This window comes from Lissotriton helveticus, chromosome 5_1, assembly GCF_964261635.1.
Source record: "Lissotriton helveticus chromosome 5_1, aLisHel1.1, whole genome shotgun sequence".
NCBI lineage: Eukaryota > Metazoa > Chordata > Amphibia > Caudata > Salamandridae > Lissotriton > Lissotriton helveticus.
The window spans coordinates 2,104,354,370-2,104,379,619 of NC_136065.1; the positions used below are offsets into that span (position 1 = coordinate 2,104,354,370).

The following is a 25,250-nucleotide window of genomic DNA, read 5'->3' on the forward strand; positions in this document are numbered from 1 at the left end:
ATCTTAGCCCGTTATTGCGGGAATATGTGAGGTTTGGTCGCCATTCCGGGTTACAAATAAACTGGGAGAAGTCACTAATTCCGCTTACCGACTCCACCGAGCCACATGTCCATGACTTTCCCTTGGACTGGCAAACTGACCCTACGAGATACCTGGGAATTTGGTACATTCGGAACCCTGAGGAGGTGATAAGGACCAACTATGGCAGGGTACTCACAGAACTTGAGGAAAAAGTGGCAAGGTGGATACAACTTCCACTGTCTTTGGCGGATAGGATTGCAATAGTCAAAATGAATGTCCTACCCAAGTTCCTCTATTTATTCAACAACATACCAATTACACCGCCCAAGGCTGTCTTTACAAATATAACATCCCTGGTGTTGAAACTTATCTGGGCAGGCAAACAAGCGCGCATTGACCTGCGCACGCTAACGTTGCCCTACGAGAAAGGCGGTTTCTGTGTGCCGTACGTCAGGCTCTACTACTTGTGCGCACAGGCCCAATATGCGGCACATTGGTATCATCCTACCCCTTACCTAACACACACAGCGGTTGAAGAGGGAGACGCATCACCGATACCATTAACTGCGATAGTAACACATAAGAGACCACCATTACACTCGAGGGACATTAACACGATAGACACCACTGCCCGAGCGTGGAGGACACTAGGGAGGATGGCTCACAAGCTACCGATATATGCCCCTGCACTACCACTACACCACCACCCTGCTCTATCAGTGACAAACGAACAAGTAGGCATGGACAAACTGAAACACATAGGCATAGTCACATTTGGTGATCTGTACCAGGAAGGAACTTTTCGCAGAGAGGAGGACCTGTCTTATATAAGCAACCCCACGCTACTCTTCCAATTTACATACTATAGACTGCAGAGGGCAATCCGAGAATTGTATCCGGACTATCCAGCGGAGCCACCAACTCTACAAACGCTACAACTAATTATCACGTCATCTAACACATCCCATCTGGTATCTAGACTATACAAGGTAGCTCAAAGCGAAATCCCGTATAATTCAGATAAGGCGATGCAGCGGTGGAACGATTCCCTACCAGAAGCACTAACAGAGAAGGAATGGTCTGCTGCCTGCACACTCCTTAAACTGCTCAACCCAAATGGGAACCTGCGTATCACACATCTGAAATACTTACATCAAACGTACCACACACCACTAAGGCTGCATAAATATGGATTACGCGAAGATGCCAGGTGTAAAAGATGTGGACATAATGAGGCAGATTTTGTGCACCTAGTTTGGCATTGCCCAAAGATACATGCCTATTGGGGGGCGGTAACAGCCATGCTGGGTAGGATGGTGGGGGTTGACATAGTATCTACCATGAAAATATGCCTACTGGGTCTGTTGTCAAATGTCAAGGCGGGGAAACGAAAGTTCTGTTCAGTGGCTCTGTTAATAGCTAAGAGGCAGATATCCAGGTGCTGGGAGGGGAAAAATGTACCGAACCTCAAGGCATGGCTCAAAGACATGACGTATTGCAGAGACAAATTGCTCACATACGAAGAAGAATTTCCCAGCAGATCACGCCCAAAAGACTACTGGTGCTATTTGTCGGACTACTTACTGAATACTGAGGAGGATGAGGCGGCTGAATAAAGGGTTATTGGCGACAATGGTCGACTATGATACCGCACGAACTGACCACACTCAGCACAACATGACGAATCAGACCTAACTATAACGAACTTAAGTCATGATGCGCACAGGTGGCGACAGAGTGCAGAATTGTCCTGGTGTTCTTAGGTTTACTGTTCCATATGTTTTCATCAAAATTGAAAAACATGACGTCATACATAAACAACATAGTCAATTGCGACTGTACTACACGTTATAAGGCCGTCTCATTGGTTCAGATGTGCCGCCGGACCCCCGGGTTGCCGGCTGAAGGGCTGTGTGGTAAACGATCCTGTGTACTTACTAAATGCGGCCGGCCCCAGGGTTGTAGGCCATTGGCTGTGTTGACTTTGGCAATTATATGACAATAAAGATTTTTGTTGAACTTCAAAAAAAAAAAAAAGAAAATAAGATACAGATGGGACATCCATGTTGTCTCATACTCAAGTGGCAAGAGTCAACTATCTGGGTTTCCTTGCTGGATTAAGCGAACGCTAACCATCAGGCCCCAGTAGTGAGCGGCACAGCGGCAGTACTTCCTGCCCCCTCTCCCGTACCTCCAGCCCTCGATGGCAGACACCTGGGATCCGCACCGGTGCCCCGCCTAGCGCCTGACAAACTTCCGAAAGGGCGGGTCTCTTCTTTCTTCGCACAGCCACGCCAAGTGGGCTAACAGGCGCAAGCGCTCCGATGTCGCAGGCAGAGGTGATACTAAAGAGAGCTTTTGCTCACAGCGCGAACCCCGGAGCTGCCCGCGCAGCCAATAACATTTGACGTGACACACCTTGCCCACAAGGTAATTTGAGCTCGGTCGAGTCAGTGAGTTTGGAGCCGGATTTTTTTCCTAAAAAAAAAAACTAGTTTTCATTCAGATCAGAAACCCGTACTGCCTTTTCCTTGTATTTAACAGCTACTACATTCAATAAATTAGGTATTTAGGCTAAAGCATTCGACAGAAAATTAAACAAGTCGCAATCCCAGCAAGTTATATGGGTGGGGTGGGGTGGGGGGCGGTGTCATGCAACCACTAATTAGAGCGAAAGGGGGAGGGCAGAAGTGGCGGTTATGTGTCTGCGTGTGCCGGTTCAACTTCGGTAAATTGTGTATTAAGCCCAGGAAAAGGGAAGCTTAGTTTTTGACAGAAGGGAAACCAACGATTTCCCAGAACGACGTCTCTGTTCCTCGTTTCCTTCTCTCGTAAACTACACTGTGTATAGATGAAGGTTGACTGAGTGACTACTTGTTTAAAAAAAACCGTCAAAAGGGGCGGGACTTAAAAAAAGACACAGAAACGCCCCCGAATCATGTCGTGACGGGGAAAGAGTGATTGACAACCAATCTCTTCCAATGGCTAGCCTCCATTTATGGAGCTAGCCAATGGGAGAGAGAGGCGGGTTAAAGCACCACTGTTGAACTCATAAAATTTCGGCTTCGCAGTGCAACGGTAGCCTCAACCTAAACAGTCTTCCTAGGGCATTTTATTCAAAGAGCAGCACATAAGAAAAAAAGACAGCAAAACCCAAATAACACTCCTTAGGGCTTAGGCAGTAGTTTATTCACCTCAAACAGCATCACATAAAGATGCTACCACAAAAAACGTGGCAGGAAATTCACACATTGGGTCAAATAAGGATTCTTGAATTAGATAAACGCAGACTGGTTGCTAATTTGGCTTGATTGAAAATATTATAATGGAGGGGAAATGGTGGGAACCCTTTTGGCCACCTGTCTTACAGCAAGGAGACTACTGCATTATTTCAGTGAAATGCCGGATAAGGAGAAAAAGTGGACATCAATGAAAGGCAAAGAGGTGGAGATGTTACACAACTTCTCCAATTGTACTCACAGGAACCAGGCACCAGGGAGAAGCAGGAAGGTTACTTAGTGGATGTATGGCTGCCACAGCTCTCACTTGAAGCCAGGGATAGGTTGGGATATGCCCACCTGAGACTGCTGCAATTTCATTGTGTTTCAAGACCTACCTCACTTAGGCTAGCCAAAATCTGTTCTTTAACATTACCCTCCATTAATGCCCTCGATGTGAAACAGAATAGGCAGATTTCCTTACACTCCACCTTTTTGGAGAGAGAAGTGTGACCCATTAACACATGTAATTGGTAGGTTACATATCAATACTCTGAAAGCATGCCTATTAGACTGATGCCTTATCTTAAGTCAGACAAAGCCGGTACCAAGATCATAAAATTAGCACTCCCGGTTATGAAAGATGAAATAACGATAAACTGGAACCTGCCTCCCTTTCGCCCGTGAAATATTATGCTATAATAAGTAACCCTGTATGCCTCAGAACCTGGGTATCGTTTAATAAGCAGAGACAATTGGTTCTGTTGGCACCAAGGAAATGTTGTATCAACAGTTGCTTAGTAACTGTATACATAAGGTATGAATCTCTGTCAAAATAGAACACGAAATGACAAAACACACATGGGTATGTTTACCATCTTCCTGCATATTCAAACAATTTTGAATTAGAATCACATAAAATATTCATGGAGGCTGCTTCATAAGTACCAAGTAAAGGCTCTTGTGCAGTGCATTAAGTAAAAAAATGTGAGTGAGTATGTACAAACAAGAAACCAATTAGACATCAAAGAGTCAGTACATCAAAATACTATAGCCAACCTGTCTGAAATAGTCAGGTTTTTAGGTCTCAATTGTCAAGAGCAGAGGCTTATATATTTTCTGCTGTACGACTTTGTATTAAGTACAGGCAATCTAAATCAATAGTTGACGTTTCGACCCTTATAGGTTGTGGTGATTATGAAACATCATTATAGGTCTTCATCAGGACTGGGTGCGAAGCAACCCGGATGTGCAAGGTGCCATGGACAACTTATTTACCAGATCGGAATGGACATATCATGAGGTGCTCAGGAAACTTTTTTAGGTCAGATAGAGACGGCTGAGTTGCTCATCTGAAAAAAGAGTCCTCTGTGGAGAGTGACTACTCCAGTTGTTAAAAGGTGTGGGAGCAAAGTAAATTAAATGTTTTTAGAATCTTCTAATCTCTAAAACGGCCTCCACTTAAGACTCACTAGAAAAATGTGCCCATGCACACTTGAAAAATTGAACTACAATAGTGGATGCCGGCGGAGGATGATGTGAGTCAATGACTCAGCACCACACATACATTTCAGACGGCGACACAATACGACTTGCTCGTAGACCATTGGCATAAATCTATACTTACCTAGACCTACTGTTTGCGGACCCCAACATTCCATGGCATCACCAGACTATCTCATGGCCTGAATGGGTTCAATCCAGCTGGTCATCCACATTGCGGATCCTCTTCCCCTAGAAATTACTGCAAGCCAGATCCTGTCAAGTTACAGAGTTGTTCTCTTTCATTCCACAAAAGGGGGTGGTGATGGACGGAGCATCTGAATCAATCAAACACTCACACCCAGTCAAAAGATCTGGGTTTAATCCATCACCGTAGCCATGTCTGAACTGGGGTGGCAGAGTGGGCTAAAGAACGGTGATGGATTAAACCCAGATCTTTTGACTGGGTGTGAGTGTTTGATTGATTCAGAGGCTTCGTCCATCACCACCCCCGTTTGTACTGCTTTTGGCCGCCATAAGTGTGGCAGGATATGCTCAGACGTGAGTCCCTTGCCCACTTTGCCACTGGATTCAAGCAACCCGGGCTGAAGACGGCTGGAATGCCAAAAACCGGTCCTCGGAAGCTTGTTTCCGGTCCAGGGAAGGCATGGCTTGGCAGTTCGGGCTGGACTGTTCCCATGAGGCACAGGGTCAGACTGATTTGCATATACCCATGTCTGAACTAGGGTGGCAGAGTGGGCTAAAGAACGGTGATGGATTAAACCCAGATCTTTTGACTGGGTGTGAGTGTTTGATTGATTCAGAGGCTTCGTCCATCACCACCCCCTTTTGTACCGCTCTTTCATTCCACAGCAAGATCTTTGATATTTGAGTGGTATTACTTACTTGAGATATTTGGACTTATGTAAACTTTCAATAAAACAATTTTTTTTAAAATAAGAGAGAACTTTACAGGCACACTTTACAGACCATTGTGATTCTTATTGTAAGCAGGGTGCTCGATCTTCTGTCTGGCTACCAAACAGACTGTAGAGGGACCTTTTGGTGTGGTTCAATGATTCCATTCTGTTCATAAGAGTTATGTTCTTCCTACCAAACTAGAGTGGTCTTCAAGACAAGACATATCTAAGTATGACTGTGTCAACGCTGTCACTATTGTTGGTCCCCAAAGGGTTCCATGAAATAAATCAGTGCTCTTGAATAAAGCCATTTTCTCAGCCCAGAAATTCTTTGTCCCAATGATGTAGATAAGAGAGTTGAGCTGTAAACATAAACTGCTGGAATGTTCAGTACAAAAATAGTGCAACAATATTAAAAACAGAAGCAACAAAACTTAAGGGCATATTAACAAGGAACAGGGAAAATTAACGCTAAGCGTTAATTTTTTTAACGCCAGATATCGCTCGATAATATCGCCTGGTTATCGCGTTATTAACAATGCTAACCGCGATAAAAAATCCAGCGATAGCGGCATTTTGGGAGGTTATCGCTGGTAATGCAGCGATAAAACTACAAGGATAGAGATATCCTTGTTGATAGTCCATGGTGGACTATCAACATGTAATCCACCTCTCATTGGATTACATGGCTGAGTCTGAAAATTAGCAGACTTAAAAAAGCAGCGTTAACCGTGGTTAGCGCTGCTTTTTTTGTCTCTAACAGGGTTAGCGTGAACTTTGGTAATAGGAGAAATGTCGCTTAGCGACCTGGCTCAAAGTGTTCATGTGACTAAGTCTCTTCACCCCGAGGGCATTTGCGGAACGCTCCTCAAACTATGTTCATGTGCCAGACACTCATCACAATGTGCTCATCTGCCCAAAACTACTCACACTGTGCCAAAGTACCCCAAGCCTACTAAAATTGGTAAAAAAATGTCTTGGTGGGATTACAGCAACTGTACACTTTCTCATCCCCTGCCTTAAACACATCTGTCCAGTAGGAACCATAGTCATTCATGACATACAATGAGAGCAAGCCTGCCTGCAGGCCAAAGTGCAAGTACAGTGTATTTTCCTCTTAAGTGCAGAGGCTGCAAGGTTTTATGAACAAACACCTTAAATAGTAGGGGCAGAAGAATAGCTTGCAAGTGTTCACTTGAAGGAGAGCTTTGTTGAGCTGCCCACCTCCTGGGAGAGACGGAAAGCTACCCCAAGGAGCCGACTTCTGTATACAATTAAGCAGAGCCCTTTTGCTGAGAGCAAAGGCAGTCGATCATTCCTGGGCTCACCAGTAGGCCTGTCTCGGATGCAAGCTGGTCTTACCAGAATGTTGCTGGCTTGAGTCTGGTTTGCTTCGGTCTGGAGGTCCATGTAGAGGGCATGAACAGCGATGCGGTACTTTGGCGCCACGTCAATGAAGATCCGGCAAGCCTGGGATTTCTCTACCTGATGAGTCTGTACAGGGTTTACAATGTCCCCACGGGGCCCAAAAAGCTGCACGTCACAGTCTGCAGGAGAGTTGGAAGATGAGGAAAATGAGTGCTACACAAAACTAATAAACATAAAATAAAATAAATGAATGATCTTTGCCCAAGTTCCAATGGGTGATCTTTACTTTGACCACGTTTACTGAACCATATCTGTACTTAACTGTACTTTAACTCTTTTACTTTGTCCTACCTTTATTTAACCACATCACTAACACTAACCTTATCCCAATACTCGCCATTTATCTAACCTTAATTTATTATCACTTATTTTTTTAAATATAGTTAATTGCAACTCTTACACTAACCTCAAATGTAACTCTTTTTCATTTTAAAGAAACTAACATTTTAAGATACATTATTCTACCAATAACAAACTGATACAAACCCTAACCCTATTTGTTACAAATTAAAATTAAATAAAATAAACAGTAACTTACTTACATAAATTAGATTTTAAAAGTTTAATTTTAAATATTTCTTATTAAAGTCAATAGATTCCTGCCTAATCCTAAATGTAAAATAAATTGTACTCAATATTATGCTAATGCAAATTAATTCATTAAATATACATAGGGCCTGACGTAGAGTTTGGCGGAACGGTAACTCGTCACAAACGTGACATATAGCGCCGTGATATCCTACTCAGGATGATTGTTTGCGCTTTATAAGCAACATTAACATTAACATTAACATACCATTAACATTAACATATATCCTTTCCACCTTATTGCAAATGTATTATATCCTATGACACAGATTAATCTGCTGTGTGCAATCAAGAGGGATAGATAAAATAATGTCATACACGGCTCACATTAAATTATGAGTATCCCACAGACTTTGAGTGTCTCGCCTGCCAAGCTGCTGAGAAAAGTAGCAAGACAAGATCTCCTTACTCCAAAGCAGTTCAAATAGTTTTTAAAGGTTTCTATTTGTAAGTGTACTATGCAAGCAAACCACTTCTCCTCCAGGGTGTGCTTGCCTGTTAGTAGCGCAGTTAACGATTTTTGCAGGTTTTTGTAGCACAGTCATGGCAGTCAAGCACTTCTACATTCGTTTTTGGGTAAAGGGAAGTTAAGTGATTTCCTCAGTTCCTAAGTCGTCATCTCAAACTGTTAGTCCACTTCTCCTCCCCATTAGAAGTCATTGGAAGTAGAATACTTCTTTGGGCTACATTGAACACCAAGATTTGAATGTGATAAAGCTCTAGTCTCATCCGCGTTCCTCGGACCTTGGTCTCCATTGCAGTATGCGCCTGGTCCTGCTCCAATGTCTGCCTCACCGGCGTGTCTCCTGATAGTGCCCACACCGGCATCCGCTCCCCCTTGCATTTTATACACTTGCCCATATAATGATTACACCGGACACATTGTTATGGGTAAAGAAATGCTGCAGGTTTATTTTCATACACAAAAGTATGCCGTTATTTGTGGGTTATCTTACGGGCATTCCAGGGCAGGCAGCCCCTCGCTGCCCCGCCCGCCTTATGAGCCAGCCGGCACGGTGGGTCGACACCCGGACAGTGCAGCACCTTTGTAGATCCCCTTCTGGATCACGTGAACATGCATTCTACTCCCGCCCCTTTCAGGGCGGAGCGTGGTATGGCACACCCCCGGTTGGTCAGGCCGCCCAACCGCCCGAAGGACTAACGGGGCGCTGTCGCGGTTTCCCGGAACCTCCCTGCGGCTCCAGGTCTTTGGCTCAGGCACCCTTACTGTGCCAGGCAGAGGTACCCTTACTGTACCAGTCTGCCTCCAGATCGCCCTTTAACTCCGCCACAGCTCTGGAGGAGGCTGCCGTCGATGACAGAGCCCCCCACCTCAGAGTTCCCACTTACATCCCACAGCTTCCAGTGCCTCCCGCACGTCAAGGAGAAACATATCCATCCAGACTTTGCCACATTGACCAGACAACTTCATAGTTATGTTAAATTATCCCTGGCGCCCATAACAAAGGGGTCACAGCAGGTATGAAGGAATAGTGCAAGGTGTCCCTTCCTACGACATTGCACATTTCGTGAAGTGCCAACCTACAGATGGCCGGACCCTGTTCTCCACCTGTGACCCTCGATACTTATACCAGTAATGGTGTCGAACTACAAGATAGTGGGTCACATGTCTAGCTATAGCCCTTTCATGGTGGATTTGCTGGGGACCCATCTGTGTCCCTGCCAAAGCTGTTGCACCCACTTCAGCCCTATAAATGCCCTAGCCCGTCCCTTAAAGACACCTCACCGCCTGCTATCCCCCACTGACTTTGTGATTGGGTTTTTGGGCCCAGCACCCCCTGTCTATGTTTCTAACCTTTATCCCCCTTACATGCTCCAGCTAGTGTGGGCGGATATCGCTGACCTGGCGAGGCGCAACAATGGCCATATCCTACCTTGGGAACTTTCCTGCCACTGTGGCTCTAGCACAGGTGTTGTTGTCTGACTTGGGTTATCTTACGGCCGATGGGCTTGAGCATCCTTTTCTTGGTGCATGCTTGCAACCTGAATGTAATCACCTTAGTTGTGTAAGCCCCTGCCTGGCTCCGGCAAAGATATATTTTCCTCCACAGTCATACTGAAAACCAAACTATTTAATATGTGTTTCTAGAAAGTCATTCTGGATTCAAATAGTTGTGGATAAAGCTTGCTAATTCATAGAGGCTCTTGTGTCTCACAGAAGCTGAGTTCTGAGAAGTCCTGCAAGTTACACTCTGAGAGGGTTCTGAAAGGGCATTAAGACCTTACGGCCTAATGTATGTTATGTTATGTTATGTTAAAATCATTTGTAAATCGCACTCAACCCAAGCAGTTTAATGGCGCTGTGAACGGGAGGCAGCAGTAGTATAATGAAAGAAGCTTACTTGGATGCCTGAGAAAACAGAAGGGTCTTAAGGAGTGTTCTAAATTGTGTATAAGAAAATACTGATCTGAATTCCGTGGGGAGGGAGTTCCCGAATTGAGGCGCCAGGAAAGAACTTAGTATTTAGGGTTTTAATGGTCACAAACCCGGTAAATCTCATCTCTGGATTTCCGACACCTGAAATATGTTTTGAAATATGGTAAACCTAAATAACGATTTAGACAACGTTTTACAAATCGTTGAATGGGTCACGGAAATAATAAAGAATTAATGTTTGGAAGAAGCATGTTTAGGGCGTACCCTCCAAACACTTGATTGCTTATGGTGTGTATCCGGCGGCAAAACATTATTATTTTACCACCAACTCAAAGGAGGTGGTAAGCCATTCACAAATGGAAAGAGATCAACAAGGGATCATTTTCCCTTTGTGAGTGATGACAAAGACGTTTTTTAGGAGTAGGCAGTCATCCACAGGACCACTGCCTACTCCTATAATTGTTTTCTGTAACTTTTCTTTCTTTTGTTTTAATCGCAGCTCATTTGTGAGCTGCATTAAAAAAAAAATCTTTATTTAGAAGCAATCACAGACATGGTGGTGATTGAAGACAGTTGTTATGGGTCGCAATATGCAACATATCTCATTAACATTTATAAGGTAGGTCGAAATGGACCCACTAAGATTCTGTATGTTCTGAAAAGACCTATTAGTATGTAGGTCGGTTTGCAAAATACAAATGCAGTCGGAAAAAGTTTTAGAAATCGCTATTTAAGACACTGGACTCACAGTACATAACATTTTCGCGACTTTAAAATAGCGAGTCAGTATTATTTGCTATTTAGGAACTGGAAAATATATTTTTCGTACATGAGGCCCACTGTGTCTAAGAGTGTATCTCTGTTTAGAGAGCTAGAATTGTGGTCCTGCAAGGATGGAAAAAGCTTGGCTCGCAGAGCATGCTTAATAAACGTAATAAAGTGGCGACAGAAGCAGAAGTCTTAGAGGGTAATTATGGTTATGGATAATGGAAGACAGATATTGAAGGGTAAACCAGAAATTTGTTACGGTTAAAGAATGAGGGGTTTATAATAATGAGAAGTTGAGATCTGAGCAGTATCGGAGCAGCGATCTGGAACGGACGCCAGAACCACAGTATAAAGGAGTAGGCAAGCTGATAACCAATGAAGTGCTAGAGAGGATTATCAGGGGGGTTAAGAGAAGGGTCTAAGACAGCATCAAAATCCAGGTTCTAAGAGCGAAGGCAATAAATACAGGGTTCTAGGAAGGTAATAGAGGCAGGGCTGTTTGAGGCTAACAAGCATGGATCTCAGAGTGTAACCGAAGGAGTGGTCTCGGAGGCCTATAAATGTGCGGTTCCACGATTGTAATCAATTTAATCAAAGCCGGATTCTAAGACTTATTTAGGGTTCTGTGCATCTATCATAAACACCTACTATGCTGGGTTCTAAGACGGTAGTAAAAGAAAAGCTTTATCAAGGGGCTAGAGGCTTGGTTTGTTCTAAAAGGACAATGGTAGCAGAAGTGTCACACCTGATCTATCCTGCCATCCGAGAGGGCAGGAAAGTAGATTTGGGAGTTTTGGGGAAATTGGATTGTTAAAAAAGGGGAAAGAGGCCTCAAGCTGGATGGGAGCTGTGGCTGAGCCCCCCACAAACTCAAACAACCAAGGGCCTCATTATGATGTCAGGCGGAAAGCCATCCGTCAGCTTGTCTTAGGCTTTCCGCCCGACATCAGGTTTCTGTCCGACCGCCATATTACGATACTGGCGGTCGGAAGTAAACCCGCGGGCAATTACCGCTCCGCTTCCGACAGGCTCTTGGAGCCCCCCGGGCCAGCAGTCGAAAATGTAATCCACAAATGACAGAGGAGCCAGTCTCGGCTCCGCTGGTAGGATTACAATTTTGCTTTCGGCCTGCCCTTTCATGGTGGTCCGTCCGCCATGAAAAGGCAGGCGGAAAATTACTTTGAGACACCTAGCAGGGCCCCCTTCCTCTCTGGCCCTGCACTACAGAGCCAGGGGACACTAAACATCCCTGAACCGTGTGGCAGGCACCATACGGTGCCTGCCACACTGTGCAGGGATGTTTAATCTCTGCATTTGTTCCATGCGGCTTGTGCTTCAAGCAGCAGCACAAGCCGTAATGGAAAAAATACAGGATGCGACCGCCAACAACGTGGTCAGATCGTAATCTAGGAAGAAGGACCTTCGACTCCTTGTTGGGCGGTCCCGCTTCTGCTATGATGCCGGTCCGACCGGTATAGTAATCGGCCCCCTAGTGCCTATATATAAAAACTTATTTCTGTACGAAATCCTGAGATTACCCTTAGTGGCTTGGGATTCTCTCAGGGAAAGTCCATATTGGAATAACACACCAAAACAACATTAAAATAATACAGCAAAATTCAAAAACAAATGTAGGTATTCTGCATTAAAGAGGCACTGAAATGAAGCAGATCTGATGAAGGAATTGGACATAATATACAACAGATTTAGAAGCTTTTTTTCATGTAGGATTACATAGTTTTTATCGTGAGAGAATACATTATGTATAATTTCACAAACAGTCCATGAAAAGTAAAATACTTTAAACTGCAGAATTTCCCAATGCAAGCTGCAAACATTTTCATATAGTCTGTCAGACCCCGTGGCAGAGCAGCGTGACAGGGTATGAAGAGAGGGAGCTGGCCTCTACAGCCATCGTACATCTCGCGACATGCAGATGTAAAATCATGTGGTGTCAAATTGTAGGTACCCCATAATAGATCACCCACTTAGGAAGATTAAATCAAACACCTGTCTTACATCCATCAATGATCACAGCACATCAGTGTTAGATAAATGATGCCCCTTTCCAGCATTCCAGAACTTCGGTCTCAATGGGTTGCTCACTTCCACCTTTATGCCCTTGTCCAACAATTCCCAGCAAAGGGTCCCCATAAGGCTTCTCTTCATTGTGTCATGTTCCTGAAAACTGAGGAAGAAGCACACTCCGGTCACCATTCTGTTGAGGGTCGCTTGTTGAGGATACCACTCAGGATGGACTCCCGGTTGTCTATGTCTCGAAGCATTGCTATGACTGTGGTGCTGTCAGAGAACATCTGTATGCGATGCCCTCCATACTACCTCACTTTTAGTGATGGATGATCACGGGTTCCAAAAAAAGGAACACACCACTTCGGTGATGGGAGTATCTGGGGCACTGGTGGAAAACTCAGGATGCCAATATTGGTCGCTTTTTGCTCATTTTCATGCTTTTCGATCTAATTGTCCAGCAGACTCATGTCATCTGTCACTATGACTCTTTTGCTCCCATACTTGAGACTTGAGAAAGTCCGTCTGAATGTCAAACACCTTGTTTTCCACAGGTTTCACAGTTGTGTACGCACCATCAGCTCTGAGCTCTATCTTTTGAAGCAGCCCCTCCAAAGCATAATAAATATTTCCACTTTGTCTAATTTCTTCATAAAACTGTCTAGGGCTCCGAGCATTTCTCTGTCCCAAGTCACTTGTCGAAACTCTTCTTTAGCTCCTCTCCCAGCTGTTTCCCCTTCCACTTATTTTCACTATGACCGTAAGAAGTAATGCGTGCCCATTTCTGGGTCTCGCGAGCCATAATTGTGCCACAATTCGCCCATAATACATACAGTGACACAGGCCTCTTTCAAGGCCCTGGAATAGGTACTGCAGTCTCAGGGAGTTTCTTCCCACTGCGCCTGTTCACTGAGCTCCACCCACCAGAGGTATTCTTGAAACATGTCGCCAATGGTTTAACCTAAGAATGCACAAGTCAACTGAGGGTTCACTCTACTCCCAAGCTGTCCGTCGAGACCAGCACTACAGGCGAAGCAACACACGGTCCTCACCAGGTACGCCAATCGCAAACGTGCAACTCCTTTCTTCTGGGCGCCAAACACCAGGGGTTACTGCTCTGTTGTCTTCAGCACTACAGCCAAACTCTCAATTGTCTCAGCAAGTCACGCGCTTCTCGTGTGGTTCTCCTCCAAGGCTCAGGCAGCCCTTAGCAAAATCGATGCACTGTGACCAGGTTCAGTGGTGGCAAATTTACCCAGCCAGCAAAGCTTCAAGGGAAGGTGGTCAAGCTGTCTGGACCAGGCTCAAGCCCTCCCCTGCTTCTTACATCTAAAGCAATTCAGGATGTAGGAACTTCATCAGTACAACAGTGACTTTGACATGTTTTTACAAACTAGACAGCAGGGGCTACACAGCATTTTGTAACACCAAAACACCACAAAAACTTTCAGAGGTAGGTTTTAAAAGCAATTGAGTTTTAAAAAATATGCTTTTTGTCCAAAAATACAGCTTTACTTTCATGTGGCAAATGACCTGGTTGCAAACACCACCGGTGAACACAGGTGTCTAAACGTATAGAACCTATAGCAATCATCACGCACGTCACTCCTGATGCTCCAAGTGTCTCCACCTATATTTTGCAGCACATCCTGCCTTTCCTGGAAAGAAGCCAGTTCAGAAAGCCCCATTGCTGGATTTTCCAACAGGATGGAAATTACTTTCAGGCCAACACACTTGCTTGGGCTCTCACCCCAGCTCTGGGTCAGCCTATTCTAATCAGGTGCAGCCTTCAATACATCAAAAAGAAACACTCTCACACTTGGAGAGAGGTGTCTGTATGTCTCTGGGAACTCTGTCTTGAAGTGTCCTTCCATGGCCTGTTTTTCCTATGAGTTGTGTATAGTAATAACAGAGATCATGCACACATGTGTGACATAGCTGTCCAAACGTCCCTTCTTCTCTCCAAACCTACATGCTAAGTGCAGGTTGGTGGCCCCTGGCAGTGTCAGAAAAGGATTTCTTGATCTCTGGTAGTGTGCCTATATTAGCGGCCAAAGAGTCAAAAGTTCACTGTCTCCAGGCAAGCATTTCACACCGGCTCCCAGTGACCTGGGCTTGAGATAAACCTAATCAGAAACCACAGTCAGAGGATCTCACCTGGGCTTAACTCAAGCTCCCTCAAGTCAACATTTTACATTTTTAGATGTCATTCTTATGACACGTCAAAAACATTCATCACTCAAACAGATTTTCAACGATCAGTAAAATGATACATGAATGGAATCTCTTGGTGGCCAATATCACAAGAATAAAAATGAGCTTTTAAAACACAAGGCAAGCTCTGTCAATGTAACAACTGTCACATGTGCATGCAGTAAAGCACTTTGGTGACCCTATTTTTAATGAAACATTTAAGTTAGTGTAACTCTCGCATTTCAGGTTTCACATTTTAACACTGTAGTATTGCCCGTAGGGCTGCAGGGCAACTCGTTAGTCCATTTGCAAAATGTTCAACCCCAATAGTGAATGGAGTCATTTGTTACTGAGGCCCACACTGCTTATTTGGCATTTATGCCACTTGGATATTCTTCGCACAACTTTACTGTAGACTTTTATGCAATTCAAATATTCCAATAAGTCTTTGCACGTCATTGTTTTCTTTTAGTAGCATAGAAGTTTCAACAAGGGGCTAATGTTCCTATGAAGGATTAGGAGGAAGGCGCATTCTCTCAAAGGGTGGAGAGTACGAGAGTACTAGATCGAGACAGTCAGCTGGACTGTTCATAGTGCCCTCACACATCCCCTAGAGGATATCATGCCTCATCATAGTATGGTGCTCCTCGTCGGGCCGGTGCTGCAATGCCCTACGGGTCCCCCGAAGGGTCACTTTGGCGGATATCTTTTTAGAGGCTGCCGTATGATGAGTGCAGGTGAGGTGGTTCGTGAAGTAGTGAGGTGTGAGATAAAAGATTAAAACTGGTAATGGAGATCTGCACTATACTTTAATGGGTGGGGCACCCTTCCAGGGATAAAAACCTGTTGGCAGGGGAATGCTACCTTGAGGCTTCAAAGGAACCCTATTAGTCTGGGTGCTGAGAACATGTAGGAAGGATCTCCTGTTGTCTCAGGGGAGACAGCTGACTCTGTTCACTCCTTCACACAAAGGAAAGTCGACATGTTTCATGTCTAAACTGGTGATAAGGATCCATCAGGATGAAAAAAACATGTGTAGTGTACAAACTACCCCACATTAACCCCTTGCCTGCGGGGCTGATTCCCCCGCTGTGCTGGGGGGAGAAGGTGTGCACATCGCCCCGGTGCTCGTGCTGAGCTCAGCTTGTCATGCAGCACGGTGGCGCTCTGCTCATGACCAGCTCAGCTCGTCACGGCCACACCCGTTTCTGTAGCACGTTCAGCACAGCGGGGGAATTAGCCACGAGTGTGAGCACTGCAGCCGTTATGACGAGCTCAGTTCGTCATGAGCACACGGCAACCGTGGCTCATGACGAGCTGAGCTCGTCATGAGCATGGGAGGGGTTAAGATTGGTGCCCCTAGGTGCTACCGACTATGTGTGTATGTTGTTCTGTGTTTAACCTAGGTAATGCAAAAATGTAGCAACATCAGGAAGCGCGCAGAAGCAACATTGACGCATGCTGTAGTTTTGGCGTGCGGACTGTGCGTCTGCACCTTCTCGTCTTCGCGTCCCCCGGAGCATTGACCACATGCAGCATGCTCTCATTGCTAGCAATTAAGATACATACAAGTGAAAAAATCCCGGGGACACTACAATAAAACAGATTTTCGTACAGGGAGGTTGCAAGATGCACAGTCTAAAGACATATTGAGAGCAGACTCTTGAATGGACTGGGCTAGGATTATGGTTCTGAAAGGAAACCTGTCCAGAGAGGGACATCAGAAAGAGGAATCAAGTTCTGAGTGTTACCTGTATAATGCTTTGACCTGGTAACTAGGCTTGAGTACTGGAGCACCACACCGTTGCCGGGCATCAGTTGTCGCTGCCTCACCATCAGCGTGTTGGTCTTTGATGTCACCGTCACCCCTGAGAGTCTGGCACAGGTTTTTCGCCACATAAACCGTCCATAGAATAGCAGCAGTTCTCCTGCCAGGAAAGCAGTGAACACCTGTTAGAAGCTACATCCTCCCCAAGGTTACATCACCCTGCCTATGGCATGTTTAGAAGCTAAGCCTCTTTCCTGTGGTCAGTTTTACCATGTTATTTTACTCCGATCTTATAAGGCTAAATGTCAATACAATCTCCAAATCATAGCACTTGACGTTCCTAAAAACTCTCCTGCTAGCAAAGATGGAGACCCTGTTCATTCTAAGACTAAAGGTCTTTAAGACATCCTCTGAGGTAAAGGTGGGTACCGTCCTGACTCCGTAAAAGATGCAGCTTCTTACTACAATGTTTGTCTAGACTGAAAGGATCAACCTATCAAGTGTAAACTCTTAATATTTGATAATGCCTAACAATACTGGAAATTAAACACATCTTGGTGAAAATTGAGCAGAGTCCATCACTGAATGAATTGCTCTGGAAACCAGGGGTTGTTTTTTGCATTATGATATTTATAAGATCCTGGTGACATTGTTCCAGAGAGATCATTTGAACAGCCAAACAAAACATGTCATTTTGGTGATTGCAAATACATGGACAGTGATTGCAGTAGATATGTTTTTACAAACAATTAGTGTAGGAGAGTATATTGGGTGTACATTAATTTGTTTATGAAATGTAAATATTAAATGTGATTCAGGAAATACCGATAAGGGATTTGTTTAGACCCTATCATGCGAGAACAATGCGCTCCATGGTTTTGCATTTAGTGCTGTTAGAGATTTTCTTCCTCAGTAGGTGTTCTTCTAGTGCCTGAGAACTATGAGCATGCAAACAAGGAATCGTCTTGCTTTTAGTGTTTGTATTAGAGTGTCTTCGCACCATCATGACAAAGAGGTTTTGGATTATGCGCATAACTTCAAATTCACTTCCGCAAGACAACCCTGGTATCAACAATATGAGATTACCTTGCCTCGCATCCAAGTGCCTTCACCGGTTCATCCTAGAGTACCCTGAAGAGAAGACTGATTTAACCTAAATCACAGCCTTTGTGTGTGATTCACAGGTCCAAGTATAAGTTGAGAGGAGATGAGAGATGAGCAGGCCATGTTCCTAAACATTCTCTTCTTAAAACCTTTGCCACATCTCCTGTTTATCAGGAAGGCAAGGGAGCCCTTTTAACTGAGAGCTAAACTTTCAAATATGCTTAACTTACTACTGGGCTTTCTTTTATTCGTGTCCCTGGCTCAGTGCAAGAGACTGATTGGTCCCATTGTTGCCATGTGCACCACAGTTAAGTTTCTGGCACCTTGATGTAATGGATTGTCAGTGTGTCTTACAAGTAAAAAAATATATATACAAAATAACAATCAACTCAACAATTGTGCCCATCATCTGCAGAGGTCCAGGGTTGTCAATAAATACAGAACCTACAGGCCCATCTCAGCTCCTTCCTGATGATCCCAGAGGATGGGGTTGTCTTAATCCCTAGTAAATCCTTTTACTTTTATTACCCACATTCCCAAAATGCTATTTCCAGCAGTGTCATTCAACTGAGTTTCCTTCTGACGTCTGAGGAGGAATGACCAATACAGGACATGCATTAAAATGTTTTACTGTTTTGAAGTGGCTGCCTAAGTGCAACAGAAAACTCTCGCATTCCTGAAGAGAATGTCCTAATTCCATTAGATTATCTGAAAAAACACAAGGGGCCCCTTGTTATAGCGGATAATACCCTAACAAGGAAAACAACTTAATTGGAAAAAAGAACCAGCACTGGGCAAGAGTGCTACATATTGATTTGTGCAGCAATTGTATCATTGATATCCAAACATGAACATACTTCACACATATATTTTACAATATATAGCATTTTTATTTCTTATTTTTGGTTTAAAGTTTATAGTTGATATCAAATTGTATTAAAAAGACATACATACATACAATATTAGAGTCATATGTTAAGAAAAAACCTTCAACACATCTTTTTCCATATGAATGTAGCCACATAAAGACATTAACAATAAAATATCATCTTCTTTTAAAGTGCAAGGAAGTGATAATCACAACAATGAAACTAATTATAGCTTCCAGATATTTTAAGGGAAACACTGGTTATAAAGCATGGTTGTCACCCATTAGATTCCAGTTTTAGTCTTTTGTATTAGGATACCATGTTCTAGGGGAGGGGTGGCTGATGGCTGGAGAATCCTTACAGGGTCCTGAAGAGGACATTGATGCTCCATATGGATATACAGTAGATTCCAGGGAAAATCATGATAACTGAAATTTGTTCTTCAACTGAGCCCTTGGGTATCTACTCACTGGCAGGCGCTCCTATGTACCCGCACTCAGCATGCAAGACCTACCTGCACTGCAATTCAAGGAGCTGAACAGCACTTTCACGATTATGACTTCACCCAGTGGTCGTGCAATAGTAAATACGCAGTCGGGTATCTCCAGCGAGGTGGTGTTCACGATTCCTGTAGAGTTAAGGAAAAGGCTGCCGCAGATGCCTGTAAAAGAGAACCAGCAGTAAGAACAGCGGACTCCTGGTAGCAGCTCTGCTAGATAAAGGCTGAAGGGTACGGCTTACAGTATGCTATGCATACCACATAAAGGAGTTTCATGAATGATATGGTATCCAATTTAAGAGTAACTAAAACAGAAAGTATGAACTGATATGAGCAGGGCTACCTCAGACTCTAGTCAAAGGAATCTATTTAACATGTATGGAAACCTATTTTTTACATTAGTTAAGTGATATGTAGTGGCCTGAAAACCACATAGTGTGAGTGCACAATGACCAAACCTAGGATATGCCTAATATCTAGATTGCTATTCCACTTCATCAAAAGATTAAAAACTAAAATATATAATGCATTGATTATGGTAGGCTTTTTTTTTGGTAAGTCACTATTTGCAAATAATTTTCTTCAATTCAGGTTAGGAAATAGCAAGAGAGACCTGACTAGCAGCATTGTAATACAGGTCAAATATTTATAACATATATTTCTGCAAAATAACATGCAAATATGGTAGAACTTTTGTTTCTCTCTGAAGGCCTGGAAGCTATTCATGCAGTTCTGCTAGGCTCTGCCTCCTTCAGTGACAGTGGTTAGCTCTTGAAGAGGTTTGAAATAACTGTCTGGAACAGTACAATAGGCCTGGGCCTGCTGGCAATAAGGGCCAAAGAAATAATTAATGCATTCTTATTATATTGACAATGTGGAAGAGGGGAATGACAGGAAGACCAGATGCCCCTTACAAGCAACTGGTAAGAACCATCCAGAGTTGCATATTCATGGATAACAACACAAGGAGCACCTTTGAAGCTGCTCTATTCATAGCCAGATTCAGTCCGGATTAATTTTCTAGGCGTATTACTTCATTTCGACAAGACAACCTCTGTGAGGAAGTTCAGAGCTTCACATGGTGACACAGGGTCTTGCCATCTTGAAAGAACAAGAGATCAGAATTTTCTAGGATTGTGTGCCGCATTGGAGAGTGTGTTAGCCCATGGGATTTATTTTTACTATTGGGTTAGAACTCATTACCGATCGCTGGCTACAGAACACGGCATGAAAAGCATCTTTGCCCCAGGCCCTTAGACCAGAATTGGACTTGCGGAAAATTAGAAGAGGAAGTTCCTTCTGTCTGACTGAGAGTAAGACTGAGCCTTTTACCCAGTTGAACCCAAACATGGTGCAATAGCTTAGTAAATCTCCCCCTTTCGCTTTAAATCCATTAGCCCATTAATAGTTCTGTAAACTATACAGAGCCCTGACAAAGTTAGTGTGAGAGGTAATGAGCGGCGAAAAATGGGACTGAGAGCAAGACACGGCCTTTCTATGCTTAAAACTGTCTAAAATAAGTCCATTGGATACATTGCCAATGGAAATACACTACATACCATGCATTGCTTCTCCTATAAATATAAATGTAATATGGGCTTTAAAAAAATCACCACAAAAACCATGTATTGAAAAAACAAAAAAACACTGTTTTTGTCTATTTTGTGGGCTAGGGAGGTGAATAAACACTGATTTCAAAAAGTTTCAAAAACGCTGATAAATCACCAGTAACATCCACAAAAACTAAAAACTTAAAACAAGACAGCCTAAATATATTTTATTTACAAACCCTGTTGCACATAGCCTGTGGCCAGGTTCTGCACCCCACCAGCCACCTGAGCCATATTCCAGCTGCGCACGACCTTTGGCTCCCTTCTGTGTCTTTTGTCTTTATCTTTCTGCTTCAAACCTTTTCTGTCTTTTAAAAAAATAATTTTAGAAAGCTATAAATCAAATTCACTTCACAATGTTTTCACAAAATGGATAACGAATCCACTACTTCAAATGGCAGCTTGCATTACTGTGTTGTAACTCGTGAATCACGCTAAGTTTTCTGAACTTTTTCCCAGTGTGGTATTTGTGTTTCTATACCTCCTTAGGAATCCCCTGAGGCTGAACTCTTTTCATGGTGCCAGCAAAAAATAAAATCTCAAATGTAAATTGATCAGTAATTTTCGAGATGGCCTCAAAAAATTCGACAGATACCTTATTCAACAAGTCACATTTGTCAAAACAAAAAAAAATCAAACGTGATTGACAGGAGTTGTGAATCACTGAATCCCAATTTAAATTCACAGGAATTGGCAGAGGCATCAACCCACCTAGGATTACAAGACCACCATCAAAATGCACCAAAATACCTTTGACTCCCCCCTCCCAAAAACACACTACCAGCAGCAAGGTAAACTGCATGCTCTTAAACTGTAAACCGGCAATAAAACACGCAACAAAGTAGGATGAAGTCATCCTGCAATGCGACATCGACATTGCGTTCGTCACTGAAACCTCTTCAACGATTAGTCCTATCTGATCCTTGACCTCCCAGTACCCCCAGGTTTCTCCATCATCAAGAAGGACATTGCAGCGGTGGCAAAGCCATCAGACATAAGAATAGCATCACAATTGCTGAAACTAAAACCTTCTCCTAAATAACATTCGAATACCTCAGCACCAACCTAAAGCGAAAAGACAATAAAGTAATGAAATGTCATCTCATCTCCCACCTAACAGGAAACTCGCCTGCCTTCAGGGAGCAACTATTTGACCTACAAATGCACTACTTTCTAACTCGACAACATAATCCTAAAAGACTTCAATCTCTAGTGGAATAACAAGAAGGACCAATTAATACAGTCATTAAACAAACTCCTACTCAGCAAACATCTTACCCAACACTGCAAGGGACAAAACCAAAGCAAAGGCTCTACCTTAGATTTTATCATAGCCCAAAACAAATTAATAAGCAATTTATTTTCAGAGATTTATATAGCGCAAACTTGATCCAAAGGTATCAGAGTGCATTACATGAACACCAATTGCATTACAGATGGACACATTCATTTTTGTTAGGCACAGAGAGATTAGGTGATTTGCTCAGAATCACAGGATATTGAGCGTTGTTGCCGAGACTCGAACTTGGTTTCCCAGATTCTAGGTTGACTGCACTAGCCGTTAGGCCACAACTTCTTCCATAAACAGCATTCCCCCAATCAACTGGGCGACCACCATATCATTCTGTTTGACATCAACCAAGCTACAGCGCCTCCTAACCGATCTTGGATTACCCATCAATGGTGCAGAAACCTCAATCCAATCCCTCTAACTGACATGGAAGAATGAATATGCTACTTACTATGCATCTGTTCTTGGCATGTAGGGCTGCTGACATTCATATCTATAGCATAGATCGCCGCCTAGTGTTGGGTCCGGATGATTGCACATTGTTGTCCTGGAAGAGTCTTCGAAGTATCACGAGATAGGTGGCTCCTCCCCTGGACTACAGTGCGCATGGGCATCGACTCCATCCTTAGATTGTTTTTAGCCATTGTGGCAAAGATGGAGTGTAATAGTGTAAGCGATGGCCATGCCTAAGAGTAAATGCAAGAAAAAAGTCTGCAACCGCTACGGGCGCCGGGGAGGAGGGCGGGCGATATGAATGTCAGCAGCCCTACATGCCAAGAACAGATGCATACTGGTAAGTAGCATATTCAGTTCGAGGCATGTGGGCTGCTGAATTCATATCTATAGCATAGAATACATAGCAGTCCCTCCATTAACGGCGGCCGCCCGTGCCAGTTGCAGAAGTCTGAAAAAGTGTTTTAAGAACAGGCTGTCCTACAGCTGCCTGCTGCTTGGAGTGCACATCTATACAGTAGTGTTTAGTAAACGTATGTGGTGTAGACCATGTGGCTGCTCTACAAATGTCTTCCAAAGGAATATTACCTAGGAACGCCATGGAGGCCCCCAACTTACGTGTGGAGTGGGCCCTAGGGGGGACCGTTAAAGTGCGCTTAGCTTTGTGATAGCAAATCTGAATACACTTAACGATCCACCTGGCTATTCCTGCTTTGGAAATGGGGTTGCCTTTGTGCTGGGCCGAGAAGGCAACAAAGAGCTGTTGTGTCTTTCTAAAATCTTTCGTTCTGTCAATGTAGTACATTAACGCTCTTTTGACATCAAGCATGTGGAGCATTCTTTCTGCTACTGTTTCAGGGTTTGGAAAGAATGCGGGCAGTTCGATGGTTTGATTGACATGAAATTGCGACACCACCTTAGGAAGAAACTTAGGGTTAGTGCGCAGCACCACCCTGTTAGAATGAATTTGTATAAATGGCTCCTGTACGGTGAGCGCCTGTAGCTCACTAACGCGTCGTAGAGACGTGATGGCAATGAGAAAAGCCACTTTCCATGTCAAGAACTGAATCTCACATGAATGTAGAGGCTCAAACGGGGGACCCATCAACCTGGTGAGGACCACATTGAGGTTCCACATAGGAGCTGGCGGGGTCCTAGGGGGGATGACCCGCTTCAGCCCTTCAAGGAATGCTTTAATGGCAGGCACCCTGAAGACAGAGAGATGCTGCCTGTTCTGAAGATAAGCCGCTATGGCGGATAAGTGTATCCGAATGGAAGCATATGCCAGATTGCATTTGTAAAGATGTAACAAATAGCAGATGATATTAGGAATGGATGCATCCAGCGGGTTGATATTGTGTTCTGTGCAGTAAATGACAAACCGCTTCCATTTCGCTGCATAGCAAGCGCGGGTAGTGGGCTTTCTTGCCTCCCGGATGATGTCCATGCATTCAGGAGGTAGATTAAGGTAGCCAAACTCTAAGACCTCAGGAGCCAGATCGCCAGATTGAGCTGTTGCGGATCTGGATGCTGAATGTCGCCATGGTTCTGCGTCAAGAGCCTGGGCGTGAGGTGCAGCCTTTGATGCGGTACCACGGAGAGTTCTAGAAACGTGGTGTACCATGGTTGGCGTGCCCACGTTGGAGCAACCAGGATGAGTGTCATCGAGTGCTGCTTTAGCTTTCTTGCCACCAGCGGTATGAGAGGTGCTGGGGGAAAAGCGTACGCAAATCTGCCTGACCAGTTCATCCATATCGCATTGCCCTGCGACTGTGGGTGAGGGAACCTGGCGGCAAAGCTTTGGCATTTTGTGTTTTCCTTTGTGGCAAACAGGTTGATCTCTGGATGACCCCACTGCTGGAAGTACTGGCGGAGTACTGATGGATGTAACTCCCACTCTTGCATCTGGTGGCTGTACCTGCTGAGCAGATCCGCCATCTGATTGTCCTTGCCCGGGAGGTGTTCCGCCATGAGGAAGATGTTCCTCTGAATGGCCCACTTCCACATGCTCTGAGCCAGATGAGACAACTGTGGAGAGTGTGTACCTCCCTGCTTTTGGATGTAGTACATGGCTGTCATGTTGTCCGTCCGGATCAACACGACTTTGTTGCACAGATGTACTTTGAAGGACTTGAGTGCCATGAAGATTGCCATCAGTTCTAGGTAGTCGATGTGCATCTTCCTTTGCTGCATCGTCCATAGTCCCTGCACCGTGTAGTGGAGCACATGAGCTCCCCATCCCTGGAGAGATGCGTCCGTCGTCAGGACAATCTGTGGCACAGGCTCTTGGAACGGTCGGCCCTTGCAAAGGTTGTGTGGATTCCACCAATGCAGAGAGTTGTATGCCCGACCGGTCACCAACACTAGGTCTCTTAACTGTCCTTGAGCCTGAGTCCACTGATGTGCCAAGCATTCCTGTAGCGGATGCATATGCAACCGTGCGTGCGGGACTATGAAGATGCAGGAGGCCATCATGCCTATCAACTGCATGAACACTCTCGCAGGAAGTGAGTGTTGTGGTCTGAATTTTTGGATGAGCGACTGGATGTTGCCTATCCTCACTGCGTTTGGCCGAGCTGTGGCCGCCAGAGTGTCTATCGTCGCGCCCAAAT

At 44.3% G+C, this 25,250-nt stretch overlaps 1 protein-coding gene across 1 annotated transcript in view; it reads right to left on the reverse strand.

The window, feature by feature from the left end:
- The window catches only part of ADAMTS13 (ADAM metallopeptidase with thrombospondin type 1 motif 13), a 271,774-nt gene that overhangs the window by 15,370 nt on the left and 231,154 nt on the right, over nt 1–25,250 (reverse strand). The window contains exons 28-30 of the mRNA XM_078646125.1: nt 19,300–19,446; nt 16,796–16,972; nt 7,004–7,188 (exon numbers count right to left, since the gene is read on the reverse strand). Coding sequence (XP_078502251.1) covers nt 7,004–7,188; nt 16,796–16,972; nt 19,300–19,446 — 509 coding nt within the window. The remainder of the gene's footprint in view (nt 1–7,003; nt 7,189–16,795; nt 16,973–19,299; nt 19,447–25,250) is intronic.